This window comes from Acomys minous (genome assembly GCF_964271855.1).
Source record: "Acomys minous genome assembly, chromosome: 10".
NCBI classification, from domain to species: Eukaryota; Metazoa; Chordata; class Mammalia; order Rodentia; family Muridae; genus Acomys; species Acomys minous.
Window position 1 is genome coordinate 107077668 of NC_140491.1, and position 25845 is coordinate 107103512.

The 25845-nt window shown below is 45.4% G+C and overlaps 1 protein-coding gene across 3 annotated transcripts in view; it reads left to right on the forward strand.

Moving 5' to 3' along the window:
• Positions 1-510: 510 nt before the first annotated feature.
• Positions 511-25845, forward strand: part of MAP3K20 (mitogen-activated protein kinase kinase kinase 20) — a 154383-nt gene continuing 129048 nt past the window's right edge. The window contains exons 1-2 of one of the 3 annotated variants that reach the window (XM_084797675.1): positions 511-950; positions 13486-13678. In XM_084797675.1, coding sequence (XP_084653801.1) covers positions 13520-13678 — 159 coding nt within the window. In that variant the 5' untranslated portion in view covers positions 511-950; positions 13486-13519. Of the gene's footprint in view, positions 951-13097; positions 13339-13485; positions 13679-25845 lie in introns of those variants that run through there. The other 2 variants (XM_084797677.1, XM_084797676.1) reach the window with 2 other exon arrangements.

Here is a 25845-nt window from a genome sequence, read left to right on the forward strand (position 1 = left end):
CTCAGATGCTGGCATCATCTCTTTCTTCTTTCCCAACCGAATGGGTCGCCAATTTCTGTGGCCTCTTTCTGAAACACGTCTCTCAACTCCAATTTCCTTTTTTTTAAAAAAAAGATCCCATCGTGTACCCTCTAACTCGGGTCCTCGTGCGATTCCATCTGTAACCAGTAGTGACAATATGTACCACCTAGCTTGTTTCCATGCCGAGGCACCTCTCTAAACCCCCACTAAAATGGTTGGGGGCAAGAGAATGTGGCTTAAAATCCTAAGGCTTAGTAAGCCCATGTGCTCCAATAAAATGCAATGCACTAAAACCCATTTTACTCCATTTCAACTTTTCTCAGTTCTCCACGTGTGTGCAGGACTAAATTCTAACTCAGAAAATGTCTCCCCTACTTTTTCAACTTCTTCTCTTTTTTTCCCCTCCAACTCCATCCTTCCCAATCAATTTCTCTTTCCCCTGAAGCTCTATGCCACGTCCCCCCCCCGCCCCCCCCCTACACACTTGCAATGGACTCCTCAATGTGAAAATCTCAGGCACTTCATCTTAAAAGTCACCAACCAGAGCAACAGGCCGTGACTCCTCCTCAAAATCCCCAAAGAACCTGTTGATGCTCCCACTGTGGCACATACAACCCTGAAATCGAGTTCCCTGTTAACCCCCTTCCTAGTCAGTGCACTCAGTCCCACTGGAGGCTTGCAGCAGTTGGGGTCCCTGTGACCCTGAGCCCCAAGCCTCTCCGCTGGGCGCCTGGCCGGGCGTGCCCGGGAGGCTGACGGGCCGGCGGTTCCGCGCTGGGAGGTAGGTGGTGCTGTTGCCGCGACATCTTCCTCATTGGCGCCGCGCGGAGAGGCGGAATGTTCAACTCCTGAGTCCGGCGGAAGCGTGGGAGCCGCGCGGGCCGCCGTCCCGGACCCCCGCCGCCGCTCGCGCCCGGCCCGGGAGCCAGGTAAGCGTCGCGGGGGACCCGGGAGGCGGGAGGGAGCTCCACCGGAGGATCGGCGGGGCCAGGGCCTGCGGGGGCCCGGGCAGCGGCGGGTATGGGAGGCCGGGGCTCGGCAGGCGGCAATGCTCGGCCGGCGCCCGGTGCCCAGTGCCCGGTGCCCTAGAGCCCCGCAACCTCCCGGTCCGGCAGCCCCCGAGCCCGTACCACTCTGCGGCTGGGCCGAGTACAGCTTGGGCAAGTCCGGGCCGGTCCCGCGGGGCACTCGGTGCCCGGAAGAGCCTGGCCGCGGCGATCGCGGGGAGCCTGCGCGGCTGCCCTTCCCGAGCACCCTTTCCTTCCATGGGGGCACGCGCGTTTGTCGCGGGCACCGGGGAGCTACACCCGGCTTGGCGGCTGAGTGACCCCCGGCGGCCGCGCACCCGTGTCACCCGGCGCGTGACAGCTCTCAGACAAACTTTAATTCTAAATTGCCCTGATGATGACATGGAACTGCCTGAAAAACAATGGCACGTCATTGTTGGGTTGCTGAAAATGTATGTTTCTCGTGCGCCTGGAGATCCTGCATAAGCACTGTTTATGAAGAGCATAATTACTATTTTTGTTAGTTTCGTTAATAATGAAAGCACACCATTTGGTGGCCCGTTCCAGCGATTTCACAATAAGCAGCCTTCATTAATAATGCGTATGAGAACCGTCTTCCAGAATGGATTGCGGACATCTGAGTTCCGATTGTTGTGAAAGTGTGTTCCTGTTTTACCCCTGAAGTGGCTGTAAGGAATCATCTGGCTTTCTTGACCGTAGATGAAACCAACTGCCAGCACTTAGTGTATCCAAACCTACTAAAATATTTAACGATAAAAGATAAACAAATGATTCAAAACCAGACTTCTTGGTCGTAGGCCTGTCTCTTCAGTGAAATTTCATTCCTTCTTTGATTTTTAGAAAAGTGACGGCTGCATTTTAATTATGGTTTTGGTCATTTGTAGAGTCTTTGTTTTAGTTTCCTGGTACAATAGTGAGAGATTTGGGAGATTGTAAATGAACATGAATTTTCTTGTTTGGAAAGACAGAATTAAGATAGAGAAAAACGGTCTTTTGTAGCTTTTTTTTTTTTTTTTTTTGTCTTTTACAATATAATTTTTACAAGAACTTTTTTGGGATTATTTTGATTTTTTTTTTTAACTGGAAAATGTGCAAGTCAAAAGTTTAAGTGGAAAACGTTTTGTTGTCTAGGAAAACAAATAGCTGTTTTAAAAAGTTTTATTTTGGCGTGGGGGAGGGATACATAAGAACACATTAAGAGAAGTAATAACCAAATATTAAGCACACAGATTTAGATCTAAAAATGGATGGTCAAAGATCTTGGGAACTGAGGGACCTTCTTGCCAAATAAGGAAACTTGGCGAGCTGCACTGTGTATTTTAAGTTAGTGCGGAGTGGGTGCTATTGGCAATACATTGGCTCAGTGCCTATCTGGACTAAGCAGTGAAACCGAGTCTGATAGGGCTGCAGAATTATAAGGAGGAGTTACAAAGGGTGTGGAGCGAATAATCGAATCACCAGAGGAGACACTGGAGAAATTACAGGGCCGTTTTCTCAAAGAGGCTAAATAAAACTCCCAGTGCGTCCAGCGAAAGCAAAGCGGACAGCAGGCTCTTAGAACTTGACAGAAGCCTCTTCTGTTAAACTGGGGGAACGGCATCTGTGGCAGTCGCAGTGGCGGTGTCGTTGGAGTAGGAGAGCCTCTGCGCCCTCACATGTTGGAAATAAAAGTTTGAATTATTTGTGTTCCATTTTATTCCACCTGGGACAGATGGACAAGGTGGAGGAGGAGACTGGTCTGTCTATAGGAGCAGCAGCTGGGGCACCTTCCGTCTTACTGTGGGGAAGTTTAGGCTACTTTGTGCCTGTTGCCTTTGGCCCAGTCCACGTACACGAGCGTAGTTCCAGCTGTAGCCAAAAAGTTCGCACCCGAGCAGGAATGACAGCCAATTGACACCAGAGCCTAAAGGCCTGGCTGGTACTACGGGGTCTTTTGTGTGGGACCCTCCGAGGGACAGCGAGCGGAAGCATCAATTATAACAGGAGCTGAATAATCCTAACGCAGCAAAAGACCGTGAGCACAAGGAGCCACACTCTGGCACTTTAACCCCATGGACACCACTGCTGGTAGAAAATTAAAGCCTCAAATACGTGGCTAGTAAGCCATCCAGTCATTGTGGTACCAAGAAATGGGTCTGTTTAAGGGCCTTGGGCAGGATGGGAGGGTGAGGGGGTCGGGGTGGGGGAGGGAAGGAAAACTAAGAGGCAGTAAATGATGGAGTAGAAGAAGAAAAGAGGGTGACCCAAGTTGAATCCCTGTTGTGTCATTTGTAAAGCACGCTTGGCCTACCTTTATAACCTTGGGGGCCAGTAATACCTGCTTCCCCGGGGAGCGGTGTCTGAGGCAGCATGTGGAAATGCTCTGGCTAGTCCCTGAAGCGCCAGCTACCATGACTTGAGTGCAGAGAGGGCTTCCCCACGTTACTCAAGCTGTGTGCTTGCCTCGCCTCTCTCAGCCAAGGCTGGCCTATCATGCTTAAATATGTATGCTGAGAGTAGATGGGGGTTTTCCTAGCTTCCCCTCTCTGAGCATCAAAGCGTCTATGCGGCCTTGTAAAACTGTGTGTTGGGGAGGAATCTGAAGATGGATGCACTTAAGTATATGTATGAAGAGTTTGGAAGCTCCAGGGAACACGAGCTGGCTATGGCCAAGTAGCCAGAGCTAAGATCACTGTGTGCTGTGTATGTGGGAATTAGCCCATGGGAAGACGGGATGGGGCCTGGTAAGGGTTGTAGCCCCCAGTCTGATGGAAGAGGTAACGTGAGTCCATTTTGCTAGGAGAAGTCTCGAATTGGACCATCCTCCCAAGGGCATGTATAGTCTGTGGTTATCTTTATGGCCAACCGCTCTTTGGTTTGGAGATGGGAGAGAAGTGTGCGGGATGGGCTTTGAATTGTGGACCTCCCCAGCCACGTGAGGAGAGTCTCGAGGACTTTCATTATTTCATTATTATATTATTTCAAAGATGTAGATCACTAACATCCCCTCATGTTTATTGTCGGGTACATGACTGTGTCTCCCTGTAAAGGAAGCCGGTCAGTCAGCACGTCATACTCACTTAGTTAGTCATCGGGCCAGTCAGGCTGAGGCAGACTGTAGAGACACATCCCTCACCGTCGCACCTTGCACCGTCTCACCGATGAAGGATGCTCCACTCCCTGCCCCCACCTCCCGTTGAGTGCTCACTCCCTCCTGAGAGGGCAGATTATCTTCTTGTGCTGGTGTCACTAGTCACCAGCAGTTCTGTAATTTGCACCCACAGATAATTTCGCCTCAGCCAAGCATAATACGGGTCTTGCTTTTGGCCAAATTTAACAATCCCCATGTCTGTCTTCTCTGGCGTCTTCCTTCAGGTGACCCGGTTCTGACCCGCGTATCGGCCCTTATGCGGATGCATTTCTTCCTTCTAGGCAACCAGCCTCAGGTTGCCCAGGTTGCACCTTGTATGCCAGTAGTCGGGCTGGTTGGGTATTTCCTATTTGACAGGGATGGAACTGTGCAGCCGACCCCCCCAGGATGAGCGGGCGGAGGCTGGCTTAGCAAGTACAGCCTCTTGCCCAGCCGAGCACCGCCCCCCCCCCCACTGCCAGGACACCTGCTCATTCTTTGAGGCAGCCCCCAGAAATCTTCCCTCTTTGCTTGATGGCAGTCCCACCACTACGTTTTCTCTCTCCACAAGAAGCCGCTCTGGTGGCCCAGCACATGGGTGGACTCCCTTCTTGTTTCCTAGGTGGGCTCCACTGACCACAGGCTCGCCCCACAGAGCATCACTCCACCATACTCTCCTGCTTCTTATTTATTTCATTTCTGCTAACAGCATCTCCGTGCCATGGAAGCTGATTTTTCATTTATTGGAATATCAATGGATGAATAAGAACGTCTCACTTTACTAGCTTGTTTTTATTTTAACCTTTGCTCCTACTAGAGAGTCATAGTACTTATATGGTAAAGCCCAAACAGAGAGGGGAATCGTCTGTTCTCTATATAAAGTTGGGTTTTCTCAGATGGGACCATGCCAGAAGAGGTCCTGTGTCCTGGGCCCAGGCTGTTTTATGTCAGGTCTGCTTTTCTGAAAGCAGTTTTGAAGAACATCGCAAAGTAGACATGGTTCTAGTTAGTTTTACTCATAAACCCAGTCTTGCAACTATTGTCGTTAATTGATTTATTTTTAAAAGAAGGGCACAGAGCAGTCTGTTCAGGACTTGTTTCTTTAAGTCCCTGACCCTGACATTATGAAGAAGTACATCAAACCTCAAACCATGGCTTTCCCCATTCTTTTTTTTTTAAGGTTTATTTATTATTTATAGTGTTCTGCCTGCATGTATGTCTAGGTGCCAGAAGAAGGTACCAGATCTCATTATAGATGGTTATGAGCCAGCATGTGGTTGCTGGGTATTGAACTCAGGTGCCCTTAACCTTTGAGCCATCTCTCTAGCCCCAGCTTTCCTCGCTGTTAAAAAATAAAAATACAAGCCAGGCATGGTGGCACATGCCTTTAATCCCAGCACTTAGGAGGCAGAGGCAGGTGGATCTCTGTGAGTTCGAGGCCAGCCTGGTCTACTAAGTGAGTCCAGGACAGCCAAGGCTACACAAAGAAACCCTGTCTGGGGGGGTGGGGGTGGAAAAAGACAAGCAAACAAACAAAAACCCAAACAAACAAAATAACCCAGAATTCTTACTAGAATACAGGGAAGTAATTCCAAACAACACCATCAAGTGCACGAGAGAAGGCAGTTTTGATTCATTTATTTACTTGACTGTATGAAGAAACACGCATCAGAAGCAAGGTTTGTTAGAGGCTTTTGAGAATCGTCTTTAAGTATTTTTTAAGTGTGTGTGTGTGTGTGTGTGTGTGTGTGTGTGTGTGTGTGTGTGTGTGTGTGTTGCACAATGCATGGAGGTCAGAGGACAACTTGTGGGAGTCATTTCTCTTCTTCTATCTATCATGTAGGTTCCTGGGATCAAACTCAGACTTGATGGCAAGCGCTCGTACCTGCTGAGGCCTTGCTGCCCCTCTCTCCCAAGTCCTTTCCTCTTCTCTCTGCCCTCTGCTCCTTCCTTCTGCATGCGTGGTATATGCATTTGTGAACGTGGCCAAGGGCATGGAGAGGCCGAGAAGGATGCCGGATGTCTTCTTTTCTCTCCTCCTTTTTTTTTTTTTTTTTTTGAGACAAGGTCTCACACTGAACCTAAAGCTTGCCACTTTAGCTAGCCTGGCTGGCCAGCGAGCTCCCAGAATCTACTTGTCTCTGCCCATCCCTTTCTCATCTCCCCGCCCCATCCCTTGACAACACTGGGATTACAGACACGCATTGTCATGCATGCCTTTTATGAGCAAGTAATCTTACCTGCTGAGCCATCTCTTCAGCCTCAGAAATCCCCTTAAAAGTTTGTCTTGATCATGATGACACCAGTTGGTTTTCCAGAGCCGGGCGTGGTGGCATACGCCTTTAATCCCAGCACTCGGGAGGCAGAAGCAGGTGGATCGCTGTGAGTTCGAGGCCAGCCTGGTCTTCAAAGCGAGTCCAGGACAGTCAAGACTACACAGAGAGACCCTGTCTGGAAAAAAAAACCAAAGAAACAAAAAACAAAATACAAGTTGATTTTTCCTTCTTACGTTGTTCTGGAAATAAACGTATAACTACTTCCATGAAGAAAGACAAAAGGAAAGTATAAATTATGCATTGAAAAAGATGAAGTATGTAAGCCAGAAATATCCAAAAGAGAAAAATCCAGAGAAATCACAAAGGCTTTATTTGTAAAACTAAATTTTAAAACATTGTTTTCATTATGATGTGGAGGAATTTAATGAAGCAGGATACAGTTTTCTTGAGTTCGGTGCCCATGGGATATGAGTAGATATCATCAGAAAGAAGACAGTGGCCCTGTGGAAGGTGGACACTCTAGGATACTACAGAATTGAATGCTATAATTGAATAAATACAGCCTAGAAATACTAGTATTTAAAAAGTACAAAGAAACAAATGGTTTAGTAACTTAAATAGGATCCATCTCTATGAAAAACCATTTGAAAGGAAAAATTATAATTATAGTTAGGCATGCTGGTATATATCTTTAACTTTGGCACTTGGAAAGCTGAGACAGAGGTGGTCACAAGTTCAAGGCCAGCCTGAACAACATAGCAAGACCTTGTCTTGGAAATAAGTAATTAATCCTTGCTAGTAAGAGAGATCTTTCGAAATGACCTAGTCCCCAACAGCAGAACAAACAAAAAGGATGAGAAGAAATGAAGACACATAAACACAGACGGGAGGGACTTAGAAACCAATGGGCCATTTCTTTGTGGATGCTTGTGCAGCCAAAAGCGATTGAAATAGAAAAGAAAGTGATTCTAAAAAAAATGAGAAGAGGAAACATACTTGATTATGAGGGCTGAAAGGCTAGGTGACTAAACATGGCCTCAACACTTATGACAGCAGGTAGAAAGCCACAATTTCCACTTGTTATGTGTAAATTCCTTGCTGGGCTCTGGGCCAGGCCTTTCCACACCTCCTCTGCTTCCATGTGCAGAACAGGCCCCAGGAAGCCCTGGGAGTCTGACTAGCAGAGGGCACAGTCCTTCCCTGCGCTCCAGCAGCTTGTACTTTGTCTCCTCTCCCTCCCTCTCTTCTCTCCCTCTCTCCCTCCCTCCCTTCTTCCCTCCCTCCCTCCCTCCCTCCCTCTCTCTCTCTCTCTGTCTCTCTCTCTCTCTCCCTCTCCCTCTTCCTCCCCCCTTCCTCTCTGTGCAGTGCTTGGAAGTAGCACTTTCCAGTGACATCAAGCCAAACCCTGCACACACTTGGAGGCTATCAAATGAAAGTGATTTAAAAATTCTTATTTATGAGGTTTACAAGTGTGGTAATTGGAGGGAAAGTAATTGTTTCAGGAGAGGTGGAGGCAGAATTCAACTCAGCGCCACCTAATTTTAAAATTTGCTTTTTAAATGTTAGACGTTCCAGTAGTCTTTTGTTGTTGTTGTTGTTGTTTTAAATTTGCGACAAATAGCTGGGCATATTTTGGCACATGCCTGTAGTCCCAGCAGTTAGGGAGGCAGAGGCAGGTGGGTCACTGAGTTCGAGGCCAGCCTGGTCTACAAGGTGAGTTCAGGAAAGCCAGGGCTACACAGAGAAACCCTATCTCAAACAAAACAAAACAAAACCAACAAAAATCAAGTGGGATATGTAGACAGACGACTGAATTAAGATCATTACCAATTTGAAAAACCAAGAAGCAAAAATAAAGACCTGTGAGTTAAGTACTGACCCCAGCCCCCTTTTGAAAAGATGAGAAACTTTAAAAAGTAAAATAATGCTGTTTAAGGTCTTCCTTAAGGTTCCGCTTCTGTAACTAACTAGTGATACTGTACATGCTCCTATTGGTTTAGCTAATAGTTAAAATTATTTGTGTATTTTTAATTTAGGGACTTTTTTTTTAAATCACAAAGTTTCTGCTACTGCTCGAATAAACTGATGATTGAATTTAGCCAACTTGCTATTGTCTTCAAATTTGTAACGGCTTATTATGCTGTATTGTTTGTGATATTCCTGCCCTGAGTCCACCTGCAGTGCTGTGTGGTCACCAGTCTTCAAGCATTGCATGTGATCTTTGTAAGCAAATGGGGATAAATGGTTCCCCTCTTTGACAGATGGCTCCTCAGCTCTAGACAGTACAGATACTGCTGAAAAACTGGAGCATAATTTGATAAGGCCTTGCTGCTATAATTTGATCAGCATCTTCCTAAAAGATGCTGTCGGTTTGGTAAGTGGCAACTCATGCTTTATTCTCCTCCCGCTGACTTGATCTTCAAATAGTGACTTGAAATGAAAAAGGAAGCAATATACATACGTAGCCTGACATATATGTGTGCACACACACACATATATGGGTACACACACATATATGTATGAGCACACACACATATAGGCACACACATGTATGTTTATATATATATTTATATGGACATGCACACACACATATATATATGGGCATACACACACACACATATATGGGCATACACACACATATATGGGCATACACACATGTGTGTATGTACACACACACACACACACACACACACATCTATGTATATGGAGGTGGGAAGTTAAACTAGGTTTTTCATCTGAAGGGTAGGGAGCTCACTGGAGTTAAAACCTGTACTGAGGTTAAAAACTGTACTCTAAAACTGTTAATCTCTTCAGAAGTCAGAAGGGACTTAGCATCCAAATAACTGCATAGTTCCCAAATGGCAGGGCGTTTTACATCAGGGGTACCTGATTGAGTGGGAGTGGCAATTATGGCCAAGGAAGGGTACTGGCCAGTCGGTTCAGGTTAATTTTTATTGGTCTCACCCTTCTTTGTTTTGGAAAGGGCTTCTATACCCCTCCTTAGCTCAACGCGAACGCGGAGGCACCCAAGGACAGGAGGCACCAGGTTTCCCAAGCAAGCCGGTGGAAACTCCTCAAAGCAGGACTGGATTTAGAGTCCTCCGCGGGCACCTAAAGAAATGGCGAGGCTGAGTTTACTTAGTCAGGTCGAAATCTTTGCAGCTCCAGGAATTATAATGGAAAATTAACTAAAAGCTATTAATTTAACAAGTAGTTTGGAGTAGAAAAGTGTGTACCGTGTGTTTGGTTATAAGTGAGGTGCTGAAAATCCAGGTATAGATAGGAATAAATTTTGGGTTTAGGGAGTTTTGTGTTCTGGTGGGGATTTGATGGGAAAGCTGCTATGGGAGAATACAAATTCTCATATGGGCTTCAAAATTGTGGTTAGCGACGGGCTTGCTGGGTAGAGATGGGTATTTGAAGCAGGCATGTTGCCAGAGCTGAGCATGGAGATGTGAGAGCCATCAGCACATGAAGAGAGCAGCAAGCAGGGCTTCACGGGCGTGTGAGAACTAGGACGTGAAATGAAAGTGGCTCCAGCAGGAAAGGACACCACCAGACAATTGGGGTGCAAAGATGGGGCGTTGAAGACTAGGACTCAGGGTCCTACCCGTGAATGGGGGGAAAAATCATCTCTAAAGACACTCCGATAAGAGGCAGAATTCTGTAGATAAAGAAATGATTCTAAACGCTTTTAGAAAAAGAATGTCAAGAGGTTTAGAAATCAGAGTAGCGTCCGACTGCTTCATAGTGACATTAGAAATGAGAAGAGAGGCTACAGAGATGCTCAGTGGCTGAGAGCATTTGTTGCTCTTTCAGAGAACGTGGGTTCTATTCCCTGCACCCACAACTGACTATAAGTAATTCCAGAGGATCTGATGTCTTCTTCTGAATGCTGCAGGCGCCAGACGTGTAGTGCACATCCATACAAGCAGGCAAAATGCTCATACACATAAAAACATATTTGAGGGGGAAAAAAATCAGACAAGGGAGCTGGAGAGATGGCTCAGTAGTTAAGAAAACTTGCTGCTCTTGCAAAGTCTCAAGGTCAGTTCCTAGCACATACATGGTGGCTCACAACCACCTGTGACTCCATTTCCTGGAGATTTGATGACCCTTCTAAGCCTCTGTGTGCCCCGGGCACGCTAGCAGTCCGCATACATACATGCAGGCAAAACATTCGTACTCATAAAATTAATGAATGCATTACTTTTTAAAATGAGAAGAAAATGAAATAATACTTTCACAGCTACGTAAAGGACACTATCGTTCCTAGAACAGCATGCGCAGACAAGTTAGCAGTCAGGACGCAAACTGACGTTCTGAGCCCTCTGCTCAGAGAGCCAGTGGGAGATGTGTGTTGTCAAGGTGCAGAGGTAAACAGAGTGCAAGAAAGAGAGAGAGAGAGAGAGAGACTGAAGATCCAGAGTCAGGGTTTTCCTCAGAGGGTGAAGGAGAAGGAATCTTTAGGTGGCAGAGGAACTGAAATCCCAGTTACAGTCAGGCCTGGAAAGCCGCCGTTCCAGTAGGACTGAATCCATGTGAAGTGTTTAGAAAGAAACACGAAACCATGAAAACTAGTCTCCTCCGTCCTCCAGGGTACCAGAAGACGATGAAAGAAGGAAGAACCTGGCGGTTTTTACTTTGTTGGGTGTTTTGTAGTTCTTGGGGGAATTCGATGAGTTGGATAAGTTTATCAATAGTATAAAAAGCCTTAAAACAACAACAACAACAACAACAACAACAACAGAAGATAATCACAGGGCAACTAATAACTCCAGGAGAAACAAAAAGTTGTTCAAATAAAATATAATAATTTCTACACGGCGGTGCTGGGAGTAATGCTGACTTTGCAAGACTGCTATAGCCCATGAATGTTGGCTTAGACAAATGTTACAGTCGTAAACAGGGCTAGACCAGTGTGGCCCCTGAATGCATGGCGGGTACGTAGCAAGTGAATCCCTCTCTCACAGAGAATGGCTAATAACAAGATCTGAAGTGGGAAAATCAAGGTGTGACCGTATTTAAACACATTACTTAGAAATACGACGAATAAGAGAAAATGTTCAAAGGTGTTGTTGTTACGAGCTGAGAGCTGAGTGGGAAACAGCGAGGCAGGGGATTGGCTTTGTAGTCCTGTTTCAATTCTTATACTTGGATAAAATTAATGATAACAACACAGACTTATCCATCCTCTGCTTTCCTGTGGAGATCCAGCAGGTAGCGTTTGACGTTTATTGTGCAAGCTTCTTGCTTTGCACACGCTATCTGCGTTTGGCTGGCACAGTCTCCTACGTTGTCTGTAAACCTTCTTTCCTACAGTTAACTCTGAATTGCAGTGACTGTGTGAAAAACTGCTGAACTAAATGTAGCCGTAGACTGTAACTTGTCCTCACAGCCTTCCTCCCGCCCCTCCCTGTGTTCTTGTCAGTTTGGTCTTCTAAACATTACAAGGCTATAAACATTGGAGGATAAACAAGGCGATTCATTTTTCTTTCTTGCCTTCTCCCTGAAGAGGAGCAAACTTAGACTTTGCGTAAGAAATCAGCATTCTTCATTGAGCTGATGTTCCTAAAATGGGCTCGCTAAGCCAGCTGCACGCCAGGACCTCTGAGCTGCCTGCCTGCATCTCTCCGCAAAGCCCTGAGTTGTCGATAGAAAAACTGTGAATTTATAGTGACACAGACAGACCGCTTCCTTTTGCTTTTTATTTGGCAAGAAAAAAAAATCCAGACTTCATAGAAAATGACCAGGCTAACAAATGCCCATGCAGCTTTCTGATTTGTCATTCTTCGTTCTATCACGTGGCTTTCTCCCTCGTACACTGTATGCTACGCACACCTTCCTCCCCACCCCCCACCCCCGTGTGCTTCTGGGGAGTGGAGTCACAATCATCCTGAAGTAAGTTGCAGACATGTTTCAATATGCCTAAGTATTTATAGAGGATAAATGCCGAAAGTGGTCATATATTGCATCTCATGTCTTTAAGTTCTTATAAAGATGCTTTTCTTTCTATTTGTTAAGACTTCGATGATGATGACCATTAGGAGCATAAGCCAGCTGTTCTATAGAATTGGCCGGCCTCAGATATAGGCTCATCTTTTTGCTCCGTGATTATAATACTCTGGCTTATAGTTACAGAAAGGATGCATATACAGAATCCGCCACCTGCAGCTTTTTGTGCTCGCTCAAAAGCTTACCCCACCAGTCGTGTGTTGTGGGTTTTGCTTTTCCCCTGATAATTTATGGTTTGGCATAGAGGATTAAGAATGGACACTTAACCTGGGGAGAGTAAGAACCCTTCAATCATAGAGAACCTCACTGCAGCAATCGCGGGAGGGGTCATCTGTTCCTCTGGAAACAAGCATAATATTTTTTTTTAGCATCGTTGGCAGGGTTCCTTGGATGACTTAATATACTGTAATCAGGGACAATGTCTCTTAGAAAATAGGTTCTGCTATGGTGTGCAGTCTGGTGAGACGTGTTTGGAAGCACTTGACCAGCTTTTCTCTCGCCCCTAAGTGAAGTCTTGTTTGGAGTCTAAGCACTGAATGTGTGTTTACTTTGCAGCATGCTGACTGCGCTGGTGCCAGGATGCTCGGGGGTGGGGGAGGGGGGGAGGGGGGGTTGGGGGGTGGTTTAGGCCGTGTATGTTTCCTGCGAGGCAGGGACAATGTGGAGAGGTGGCATGCCGCACATGCCAGAGGAGCTGTGTAAGCGTGCTGTGGAAAGCATGGTTTCTGTGTGTCAGGCCTTCCTGGTAGGAGACCTGGTGACACAGTAGCCTTTAAGGCAGAGCTCCTCGGGATGTGTAGGAAGCACCGTGACAGGTTTCGTTTGGGGGGAGCCTGAGCCATTTCCAAGCCTGGACAAGCTGCTGTTGAATTTTGCGCTGGCTGCCAGGGTGAGCGTTTTTTTCATTTCGATTTGTTTGTCTTGCTCTGTCTGAAGTCATCGAGGGCTTTCTGGAAGTTTCATGGGACTTGCTATAAATATTTACAGCAGGACTCTAACGTGTTTGTGATTCTGCCTTTCTCCTTTCTCCCTCCAGATTTTGTGGACGTTTCCTGCTTTGTCAGTATGAGATGTCGTCTCTCGGTGCCTCCTTTGTGCAAATTAAATTCGACGACCTGCAGTTTTTTGAAAACTGCGGTGGAGGAAGTTTTGGGAGTGTTTATCGAGCCAAATGGATATCACAGGACAAGGAGGTGGCTGTAAAGAAGTTACTCAAAATAGAGAAAGAGGTAAGATCTCCTGTTCCCAGAGGCACTCGCAGCAACTCTTATATAATAAGCCTAGAGTTAGAGGGTCAGAGACCTGGCAGGTCCTTTGGGGCTGGTCCATGAGGCTCTTTCCCAATTTCCATTCTGGGAACCCCATAAATAGAAAATATTGCAGTGTGCGCTTTAGGATTGAGTTCTACTAGGGCTCATCTGAAGCTAGGGGATTTCTTTCCATGGTATAAAAGCCGATGTTCTCTGAGCTGGCTGCCCTACAGAGACAGGTGGGTTTGAGGTTTTCACTTCTCCGGGGCAACCAAGAGGGGGCAGTGAAGAGTAACAGGTAACGTTTTCATTGCTTACTAGTTTCACCCCTTGTGTTGGGCGGAGGTGAGGGGGGGGTGGTCCTTAGCTGCTGTCTTTAAAAAGATAAGAGTATTATTTTTCAGCTGAACTAAGCAAAGCTAGCTTCTTAGGTTTCGCCTCTCCTGGCTCACGGTGGTGCATTTTGTGCAATAAAGGATTAGGCGCTAGATGGAGTTGTCTTTCCTTGTAAAATCAGAGTAAGGTCTTGGCTTTTAGAGCCTGGAACTCCTATTGAAGTAGATGAGTCCTGAACTCTTAGATTCTTCATCTTTCATAAGAATAAATATCACACACACACACACACACACACACACACACACACACACACATACACACACACACAACCACCGCCGCAGCCGCCATGACATTCAGTTTGATACCTCAAGAGTTAAATAATTTGTATGACTGAGTCATAGGAGTTAACTTTGGTGACTTTCTTTTTAAAGTACTTTTTTTAAAAAAATGTAAATGTCCTTTTTAACTGATCCTAAGACCACAAACAAAAGAACATCTGTGAGCCATGTTCACGTTTCAGTGTGTGCGCTGTACGGATAAATCATTATACCCACTGCCTCATTTTAACGTTTCCTTCATGGTGTAAACATTCACATGGCTTTTCCTTTGGCTTTCTGAAGTATACAGTATATTTCCACTCTCCGTAGCTGTCCTTCTGGTGGCTGGTAATACCTTCCCTCTGGTACTTATCTTGGCCGTTATTTTTTTTTTAAAGATTTATTTATTTATTATGTATACAGTGGTCTCCTGCATGTAACAACTGCAGGCCAGAAGAGGACAACAGATCTCGTTATAGATGGTTGTGAGCCACCATGTGGTTGCTGGGAATTGAACTCAGGACCTCTGGATGAACAACAAGTGCTCTTAACCTCTGAGCCATCTCTCCAGCCCAACCATTATTTTCCAGTGTCCACTTTTCATTAAGTACTGTTCCTTTCAAGAGAACCTTTCCATGGATGCACTTTCTTCTTCTCCCGAAGTGATCTCGTTGTTACCATCTGTTGCCACCAGAGGACCCGCCCTAGAGTTGAGGACCCAGTGTTAGTGTTGCAGGTCCTCCTCCTCCCAGCAGCACCCTGTGCTGGAGCTCACCTGCCAGCTCGCCCATGCCACTGAGGGGTCTCTGCCGTGGGCTGTCTGAAGGCTTTGCAGGAAGCAGACGGGCATTAGGAAAAGATCGATTCTTGCCTTACAACCAACCACTTTGATACCAAACTCTTTGATCTAGTAAGTTTGCGTTATTGTCCCCATTTCATAGTGTGGGAAACAGCACTGAGAAGTGTCTTAGCTGCTCCGGTGGGGGCAGGTGGAACCCAGGAGGCCAGACTTCCTGCTCCTCAGTATTTTACTCTGTGACTTTCAGCTGACCAGGAAGAATAGAAAGCAAGCCAATTCCGTCCACTTACGTAGCAATGTAAAGTGGTAGGTCGTGGCACTTTGATACAACTAGCTTCTTATGTGACTGTTTAACGAGACAGGAAACATGATTTTGAAGGGAAGCCTTAGTTTGGGCCCACTCACTTCCTATCCCCCCCAGCATATGTGCATACACTGTGCCTTTTCCGTGACTAGAGAAGCCAGGAAGATGTCACAGGCCTGGAAGCTGCCAACCCCTGCTCTTTCTATTGCACGAGCGTAACTCATACACTTGCGAGTAGGAAAAAGGCAGAGACTGCACTTCTACTCCAGGTCCTCTTTGTCAGCAGAGACGGTCATTGTCCATCCCGGTCCCAGGCACCCCACGCTGCTAAAGCCACCAGGAGTTTATTTAATGTGAGCAGCTGACGAGGCAGTGGCGTGACTGGTTGTATTTTATTCCGTGGGTATTGGCTGGTGGCTGGTCACTTTAGCGTGGGGAGCTCTACAGTGCTCCCCGCCCCACACACCCTGTGCTCCCCACCCCACACACCTTGTGCTCCCTGTCCCACACACCCTGTGCTTCTTGATCGTTGTTTTTCCAATGAGTTTTAGGAGGAGCAGACCCCTTAATGAGGTGCACGTAACTCATTTCACAAGACTCTGAGAATTACCTGCTCTCTGACTAAATGTTTGATTTCTGAGCTCAGCCACATGTAGGAAAATATGCAAGCAACTCTTCAACTCAGCTTAGGTCACTATTTGTGACCTCTAGTGTATTTTAGAGAGGATGTGTTACCTTCCTACTGGAAGCAACAAGAATGGCACTGACTTTAAATGGTTTTTAAAACTATGTAAAGCAGACACCAAAAAAATTACAAGACTGTCACGATCTCTATAATACCATGTGAGCCTATGACTTGGTGACATTTTGTGGCATCTGCCTTTTAAAACTCTTTATTTATACTATTGATTTATGTGCAGTTATGTTTTATTTCTTCGCGACTGTGAGAATAAATTACAGATGCCATATGTGTTTATTCAAAGTATGTAAGCATTTCCTTAAAAACCCAATCAACAAAGGTCAGGAAATCCAGTGGTTCTGTTACTGTATTGCATAGTCCACATGCAGATTTTTTTCATTTGTCCCAAGAGACTTTTATAGGAATTTCTCCCTGTACAGGATGCACTCCAGGATGACAAATGGCATCTAGCTAATGTCTGTTTAGTCTGTTTTGTTCTGGAACAATTTCCCTGCCTTCCTTTGCCTTTTAAGACTTCAACAGTTTTGAAAATCTGAGAACATTTACTTGTCTCGCAGAATGTCCCTTGTTTGAGACTTCCCGAGGAGGACCTCATGTGGCTTATGTGGTTATGGGGGAGTGTCCGTGGTTGTGTGTCCTTGGTGGCTCTTGCTGCAGTGTGGTGGGTATCGCTCGTCTGTCTTAGTTTTGGTGATGTTGCTTTTGAACCCCTGGTTATGAGTTCACTTAACTCCTCTGCAGTGAAAATACCTGTTTCTCTTTTGTAATTAGCTGTTGGGGGTGACTTTGTAGCTATGCAAATACCTTTCCTCAGCTTAAGCATCGCTTGGTGATTCTGTCTTAGACATTACCGTGACAGCTTAGTGTACCAAGAACAGAAGTCCCCTCCTTCTGAGCTTCCCTTTCCCAGTCCTCCCTCTGCCCCCCTTTATTTATATACACATTTGTTTATTTCTTTATAGACTTTAAATCTTTTTACAATTCAAAGTGATGCAATCCATTAACTCATGCACTTTTGTGTTCAGATTATGCTCAGCTTGGCAAGGAAGAGCTCCTTGGGGCTGGCTTCTGTATTTTGACATATGCTGTTGAACTTTGATGACTTCCTTACTTCCCAACATAGAAAGGTACCCCACTCACTTAGCTCCTGTCCCAGTGCTGGCCGAGCCATTTCTTCAGGAAGTCCTGAGTCAGCACCCCTGACTTGGAGTTGGAATTTCAGAACCAAAGTAGGAGTAGTAGCGGTGCCTATTTTAGACTTTTTGAAAAAGAACTCTTGTTTTGTTTTGTTTTGTTTTGTTTAGTAGAAACGAACGTGACACATTGTATTTTACTTGTGGGAGTGTTTAAAATTTAGAATCAATCCACTGGGTAGACAGGTTCTGTGATACGCTCTTTCGCTCTTTCCGGAGAAGAGTTTAGAAAATTGGAGCACACAAAAGAAGGTCTCAAAATGGTTGCTTTCCCCACGTCACAAATTGTACGTCCAGGGCTTTGTTCTAAGTCACCTCTCAGAGGCGTCCAGGCAGGATCATGTCAAGTGGGTGACGGAAACACTTGGAGACAGTACAGCGCCACCTGTGCAGTGACGTCACATGCCATTTGGAAAATGCTCAGTTACTGCAAGTGGAAGGAGGAAAATGGGTTATAATGCATGTATATGCTTAGAGTCTGTGTGCTGCTTATGTTTTTCTTGAATGTCTGTGGTTTTCTATGATTTCATGTTTTCCTCCAATATTTTATTGTGAAAGTTTTCAGCCATAAAGTGAATTTTGCAGCAAACATCGTATACACAACATACAGAATGTATAATTAACAAAAGCTCTTTGTCACGTGTGTGGCCAGCTCTCCACCCTCTCACTCGTCGGTCTGTCTGATGAATTTCACCCCAGCAGCCAGCATCAGTGTCCTTCCCCTTAAACATGTCATCGTGTGTATTGCTGTTTGAGCTCAGTCGTTGTAACAGTTTTATTTTCTTCTGTGGTGGAAATATGTGTCACTAAGTTTATAGAAATGTGGGTTGACTGTGACATATATTTCCATTTCTAATCAGAAAAATGCAATTTTAAAAGTGTAGTTTTGACAATCTGTAGCACTGTCCTGGGAATTTCAAGGGAACTCAGCTTCATAGCCTGTTAGTAGAGCATGCAACACTGATTTCCTAGGTTCACTGAATACACCTCTGAAAGGTGGGACACTTCTTTCACATTGCTGTCCCACGGCAGTGCCCCCAGGCCTCAGAACTCAGATGTTTACATTTTTTTTACAGATGTCCTTATAATGCACTCACTGTTTCTTTCTGTTTGGAAAATGTTTTCAACAGGGGAAAAAAAATACGATCTTAAGAATATATACCAAAAGTAAGGAAAGGAGCAGTGAGTGTGTCTTCCTGGTTCTTACAGATTGACTTGGATGAAGCTGAGCTGTTCAGGCAGAAGTTTAGCAAGGAGTGGGCGTGCCAGAGAGAGCCACTGTGGTCCCCAAGACGTCACGGTTCTCACAATGTGAACGGTCAGAAAGGACTAAACATGGCAAGCTTAGAGTCGATGATGTGTCGACACAGTCGTGTCTACAGATGGCTTGTCCCTCTGTATGATGCAGATGGCAGGCCACCTGTGAGCATTCTTGCTCGCTGTTCACTGCTCTTCTCAAACACCTGGGCTCACAACCTACAGAGGAAGGGACGTAGTGTGCTCAAGGATTCAGTTCACTCTTTCCCATGGCAGGAAGGCCTGGTGGGATGGGGCAAGTCCCGGTGAAGGAAAGAAGGAGAGTAGAGTAGAGGAAGGGATGGGAAAGGGGGAGAGAGAGAGAGAGAGAGAGAGAGAGAGAGAGAGAGAGAGAGAGAGAGCGAGCGCACGGCCATGTTAGCTGGCTTTCCTCTTTCCCTGTTTTATCCCAGCCCGTAGGATGGCACCGCCCACACCCAGGTGGTTCTTCTTTCCAAATTAACCTCATAGCTTTCCCCTTTACTAATCCCCTGGGCATGCCTCAAGCCAACCGGGAAGACACTAACCATTACTGTCTTTATGCTACCTTGAAATCTAATGATACTCAGCAATGTTCACACACCACAGTTAAATAGTAGGAATGAAGGAGGCATCATTTTATTACACACACACACACACACACACACACACACACACACACTCACACACACACTCACACACACATACCACATAGACTGAAAGAAGGCAGAATCCTCAAGAAGGAAAATAGAAGGGCTTTTCTTCTCTGGCCTTGGTTTATGCAATCCTCCCCACCTAAGGAAAACATAATCCTACCAAGTTTTAGAAATGTAAAAAGCCGGATAAGTTCCGATTTAAAAGCTGATCCACATTGTGCACTTTCATGAGTAGAGGACATCTGAATGCCAACTGGTCATAAAAAACGGGAGCTATTAGTAATTTGGATGTAGAGAAAAGTTGTCTGTATCAATTACAAAGTAGGATATTGGGAGTGGCATGGAACTCAGACAAAAGTAAAGGCTTTGCTATGCCTAGTGTATCTGTGCATTGGTATTTACACTTGGAAAAAAACAGATAAATATTATTTCTTATTATCCCAAAGGGCCTTGCTTCCTGTCTGTGCAATTCTGTAGCATTTTTGTTAATGAATTCTCTGGTTTTAGTTGTAGGATTGTGGTTTTAATATTTCCTCTGTCCCTGAACTTAACAAAGAATAAGAACATGACACTGACTTCCTTTCTAAGTCCCTTCAGTGTTTAAATGTGTCGTTAGGTCCAACAGAAATAGAACTTCAGTACTGCAGACACCAGGCAGATACCCAGCAGTGCCGATGAATTCCGGCAGAGTTTCTGTGACATCTCAGGTTGAGAATGTGTCACTCGGTATTATTAGGCTTTGGGCTAAGCTTAACGTCTCCCCATGCTGATGAGTTCCTGTGCCAAGGCCCTGCTGGGCAATCTCACGGGGCATAGAGGAGTAAGGGCTGACTAGGAACACAGACATGGGCTCAGGGCAACACCCCTGCCCAGCTCCTCATCCTCCCCTCGCCCCCTGTGTTACTCTGACTCCCCAGCTTTGCTTTTTATCTGCTGACCTGAGCTCCCCAGCCTGTTGCTTATTCTTTGGCCCTGCTTTCTCATTTCTGGCCACATTCTTTCCTTTACCTGTAATAGCATTGTTTTCTCCACCTGGGCAGGCCCTACTCATTTTTTTTTCAGGTTTAATGCCTTCTTTTTTTTTTTCATGAACATCCTCAGTCCCATAATAATTTCATTTTTCTTCTGAATTTATACCATCTAACATCCAAACTACTAATGTGACGTAGGATTAGAACTGCCCTGTGAGGCTAACATTCCTGTAAGGAGTGGTCACTTAACTTTCCACATGCACATGCTGTGGCTGCTCAGCTGAAACATGGGCCTAATTATTGTACCCACATCATAGGGCTGTTTGAAAGGATTAAGTGAGGCAATACATGTCAAATATGTATGTGAAGAACACTGGACACAAGGGAAGACCAACACAAGTGTTGGCCATCGGTTCATCTACAGCTGTACTCCAAAGTGAGAATAGCAGGGAAGTATCCTCTTTTAGGAAGATTCTAATGAATTCATATCTAGGATCTTATGTTAGGCAAGGAGCAGGTACTCCATTTACAACCAACAGGAAAGAGAGCCGTGTCATGGCCCAGCTAATTAATTGTGTGTGAGCAGACTCATAGGTGGTGTGCTGTGCTGATTGGTGTTGTCAATGTGACAGAAGTGACAGTCACATGGGAGATGGGCTGCTGGATGTTTCTGTGAGGGGTTATCTTGATTACGTCAATTGAGGTGAGAAGACTTGCCCATTGTGGGTGGCACCATTCCCTAGGCAAGGTGTTTTGGAGTGTAGAGAGTAGAACTGGAGCAAATCTCTGCAATGCACACATTTATAGGTCTCATGTGGCTGTGGGCATAGTGTGGCCAGCTGTTTCAAGCTCCTGCCGGTGTGACCTGAGTAAGCCCCCTCTCCCTTGAGCGTCAAGTTTTTTTTTTTATCGCAGTCACAGAACAAGAACTAAAGCAGATGATAGTACGCCTGGCATCCTCGTCGCAAACTCTCTGAAGGCCGAGGCTGCCTCTTTAGCTGATACTGTCACCGTCTTGATCATCACCAGTGTGCCAAGCACAGTTGCCACCATTACTGCTCCCTGTTTGTTTTTTTTTAAGTCACTTTGCAGGATTATACTCTGCATTTGACACATCGGATTTAAGGCCTCCAGAGGCTAAGCAAGCTGACCAAGCCACCTAGTCAACACACGTAGCATCCCTTCATGTGGGTTTTCTCTGTGGTGCTGGCCTCTCTGCATTGCTCACAGTAAACTGAAACGTTTGTCCTGGTACTTTGTATCAGGTTGCAGAGGACTTCCCTCTCACAGTTCATCTTAAAGAGGTATCTTATACTGATCTTTCAGCTGCCACTACAGTGGAACACACTCCTCTTCACTGGATCACTGGGACTGTGGTAACAAGCTTGCATTCAGCTACATAACTACTGGACTCTTGGTTATGACTTTGGTTTAGGCAACCTGATGTTTTAATTTGTAAGGGCTACTGATTTTTATGCCTTTTAGACTGACATGCAATTTCAAACACATCGTAGCAGTATACTTTGGCTACCTTCTACATGTAAAAAATCATCGCTTTGAGTTAAAAATTAAACAGCTTAAACTAATGAATCGTTCTACTGATGATTGATGTGGGTATCCTTCCAGAAGCACAGACTGGATAGCATCGCTCACTCGGCTTTCCTCTGTGAGGCAGACCCGTTACCAGGAGCTTATGCGCAAAGCTGCTCCGAGGTGAGCTGCAATAAAAGAGATAGGGAAATTGACTGCATGTTGAACAAATATACGGACTAAATGAATGGCCATGTATTGTCAATATGTCTGAAGATAATTTGAACCTTATGTGAGCCGTCAGTAAAGAAACGCCACAGCTTGGCCTTCCTGCCACAAGATGACTTACAAGGTACCCCACCACGGTCTGCAAAATGCATGAAACCAAACACCACTTTGCCAAGATTCCATATTTACTGTATATGGAGACTACTGTCATTTGTCACAAATGGGACATGATTGCAGCTGTTATATCAGTTTCTCATTACAGTATTATTGATCTTGGTATATTGAGCAATAAACATCTCAGTTAGTTAATGTTTATTCTTCAGCCATGCTCTAAATATCGTGGTGAAATCAAACCAATTAATGTATCCCAGTAAAAATGTTATGTCCGGACTAACTGATTTTACATAAAGTCAGACACTGTTGCTGCAGAAGAAACATGGCAGGCATGCTCTATGACTCCAGTACCTGAGAAATCCAAAGCTGAATAGAGAGTAGGAACAGCTTGAAATATTGGAGAAAAGGAAATACCTGTGAGCACCTCTAAAAGCTTCAGGACATCCCCTGTGAACATGTCACAATAGGGATGACCAGCCAGTGGGATGGCTCAGAGGGTAAAGACACTTCGGACCACCTGAGTCCTATCCCAGACCCAAATATAGAAGGAGAGAACGGACGCCCCAAGTTGTCCTCTGGCTTCCACATGGCACAAGAACTTGTGTACTCTCTTTCCTCTCCTCTCTCTCAATAGATGGAGAGATGATAGATGATAGATAGATAAATACATACATACATACATACATACATTCATACGTATATACATAGAATTTTAAATAGATATGATTTTTCTTTTTAGTCTTCAAAACCAGAATTCTCTCACTTGAGTGATGTCCTGACATCTTGGTCTGAGGTGTAGACAAGAAGTCACTATCCTTGTGGTACCCAAGCACCAAGGCCACATCACCAAGTATGTTTCACTGATGCCTGATTCCCACTCCTCAGCAGGACATCTGGTTGCTTTTTGAACATGACTGTCGTCGATGTTGTGTGCGGTGTACACTGCACGCTTTTAGAGCATTTCAATCCCCAGAAAGTTCTTCACAGTGGAACTTTGGGATTGGCACTAGCCCCTGCCTTTGGGGGCGCACATAGACTTCTTTCAGATGTCAGTTTCCTGAGGGCAGGAGCTGTCTTCATCGTTGTCTTCTGGGCCTCACAGAGCGCCTTGCCCACCGTAAAGCAGTCAGCCGGCACGCCCATGATTGAGAGAAGTCATGTGCGCAGGAGTCTCAGCCTTGTCTTGTGAAATTTATAGGAAAAGTTGCTCTAGTTCTCAATATACAGGGATCCAGCTTGCCACTCAGTCTACTCGAGGCTTTGTCCTTTGCAAGTGTGGTGGAATTTTTCTTTTCTTTCTTTCTTTCTTTTTTTTTTTTTTTAGCTCTTAATAAATCACTTTGTCTTTGAATGAAAAAGGCTGTTCTATAGCCGGGAGGAATGGTTTTCACAGCCACAGATTTTTTTGTATGTTGAGGTTTGGGCTATATTTGCAAAAAAAAAAATCTAGCATGTTAGCCCCATTGACATCAGATGTTGATTGAGTCATGATCTGGGCACAGAGACAGTATCCCAGTGCCGTGAGCCTGACAAGATTTTAATGACTTGAGAACGATGATTTCTTTCCTCAAGACAGTCATTCAGGAAAGGGGTGCGTTTTAAAGTTAGCTGCTGTAGATAAGCCACCCTGAGAAGAGTGGGAACGTGTGGTGAACAGTCTCTGTCAAAGAGGAAGAAGACTGTCGGCTGTGCTCTGCTAGAGCAATTAATGCACAAATTCTACTTAAATCACTACACTAAATTTTATTTACAGTTATTGTGTGTGTGTGTGTGTGTGTGTGTGTGTGTGTGTGTGTGTGTGTGTGTGTGTGTAGAGAGAGGACAACTTTGGGGGTTCGATTCTTCCCTTCTACAAATAGGTTCTGGGAACTGGAGGCAGGTAGGTGGTCAGGCTTGGCAGCAGGCGCCTTTACCCCCTGAGTCATCTCGCTGGCTGCAGCTCAGGACATTTTTAAAGCACGCAGGGCAGTACGTCCTCTGGTGGGAACTGAATTGCTTCTGTTACTGGAATGTAGAGCTTACTTTAAAAAAAAAAATACATACTCATTTTAATCACTCGATGTGTATTTTTAAATATGACACAACATTTTATTGACATCTGCTGCTAGACAAATCTGGTTGCTGTGTATTTCAGGCTGACCTTGAACTCACCATCATCCTGTCCCAGCCTCCTGAGTGCCGGGATTACAGGCTTGTGCCACCGTGTCACTGGGAGTGGTAACCAGAGAATGTGGCATCGAGGAAGGGACTAAAGTCATTAAGAAACAATGGCGAGCTTCTTGTGACCTGGAGTTCAGTGAAGGCCAGTGGCTGATTCGGTTTGATGGCAGAAGACTTAGCTTTTAGGGAGTGGGGGTTTAGCACATCTGAAGTGGTAACACTGATTCTGGCTCAAGGGAACATGTGCTAAGAGCCGGCCGGAGCAGCAGCGGAGGAGAGGCCTGCCTTGGGGACCAGCCTCTATCTGAGGCGAGGTGGAAAGGTTCAGGCTGCTGGTGTGCAGCTGGTGATGGATGTGAGCAGGCAGTGGAAGGAAAATGGAAAGGTGGGAGATGGGACCAGCTTGGAAACGTGTGGTAAAAGAGCCAATGGGCAGAGGGCCAGGGTTGCCAGGCCGTTTTTGTGGTGATTATGCAAGCAGGGAGAAACAGGAACAGTGAGGTCGGTGCTGGAAAATTAGAGTGGATGGTGTGGGGTCAGCTTAGGGCAGGGTAGTGTTAGGGCTCTCTGGCCTCAGGAACTGGACGTGAAAAGCCTGCCACAAGTGTATGGACTGAAAAAAGGAAATCTCTCCAAAGATTTCCTAATTCCAAATGCTGGGATTTGTGTGATGTCGGTTTTCAGTGACTCTTAACACCGACTAAGAAAGAAGCAATTAATGAGAAACCAGGAAATGTGAGCCCGACAAGACCTTGTCTACATGTTCATAATGAGAAATTACTCCATTGGCAAAGATAGCAGACACATATTTATGAAAACTACAGATGGATTTCCAGTTGCACATTTTAAAATAAGAAGCATATTCTAAATAGTATCTTCTACCTTTTGTTGAAAACAGAGGCATCTGATTCCCAGGACACTGTGTAGCATGGTGTTGAAGAAAGAGCTTCATTCAGTCAGAGGAGATTCAAGTCCCAGCTCCCCAGCTTGTTTGGCATCTAGTCAAGTTAAGCAAGCCTTAGTTTTCTCTGCTATAAAATGCAGATAATAATGGGCTTAGCGTCATAAAGATGCTGTGAGGACCGGTTGAGGTAACCCGTGTGGGTACGTGCGCACAGTTCCTGGCACCTAGTCAGCTCTCAGGTGTGGGACAACTGTTAGCGCAGGTCTTTCAGCAGCCTGATGTCTGAGCACACCCAGCGTTCCACTCTGTGGCCTGTTAGCACACGTCACTGTGGATCTTTCCTTTTCAGAGTGTGTAAATAACTCGCTATTTACATCGTTGTTCAGTGTGGTATTCCCAAACTTGAAATCTCCATAGTCTTAATAAGGATTTTTTTCAATCCTATTTCTTTTTTTACTTGCAAACAATGTTTTGTCATTTACGTACTGCTTTCTGCATTATAAACTGGATTACTTTTAAGTACCTCAAGTCTACCTGCACTTTGTTCACTGGAAACTGAGTCTCCTTCTGCTTGAGATTCGGCCATATGGGAGGTTCTGTGTAACAGAACATGTGAGCTGGGAGGGCAGGCAAAAGAACAGTGACACCCAACAACATGC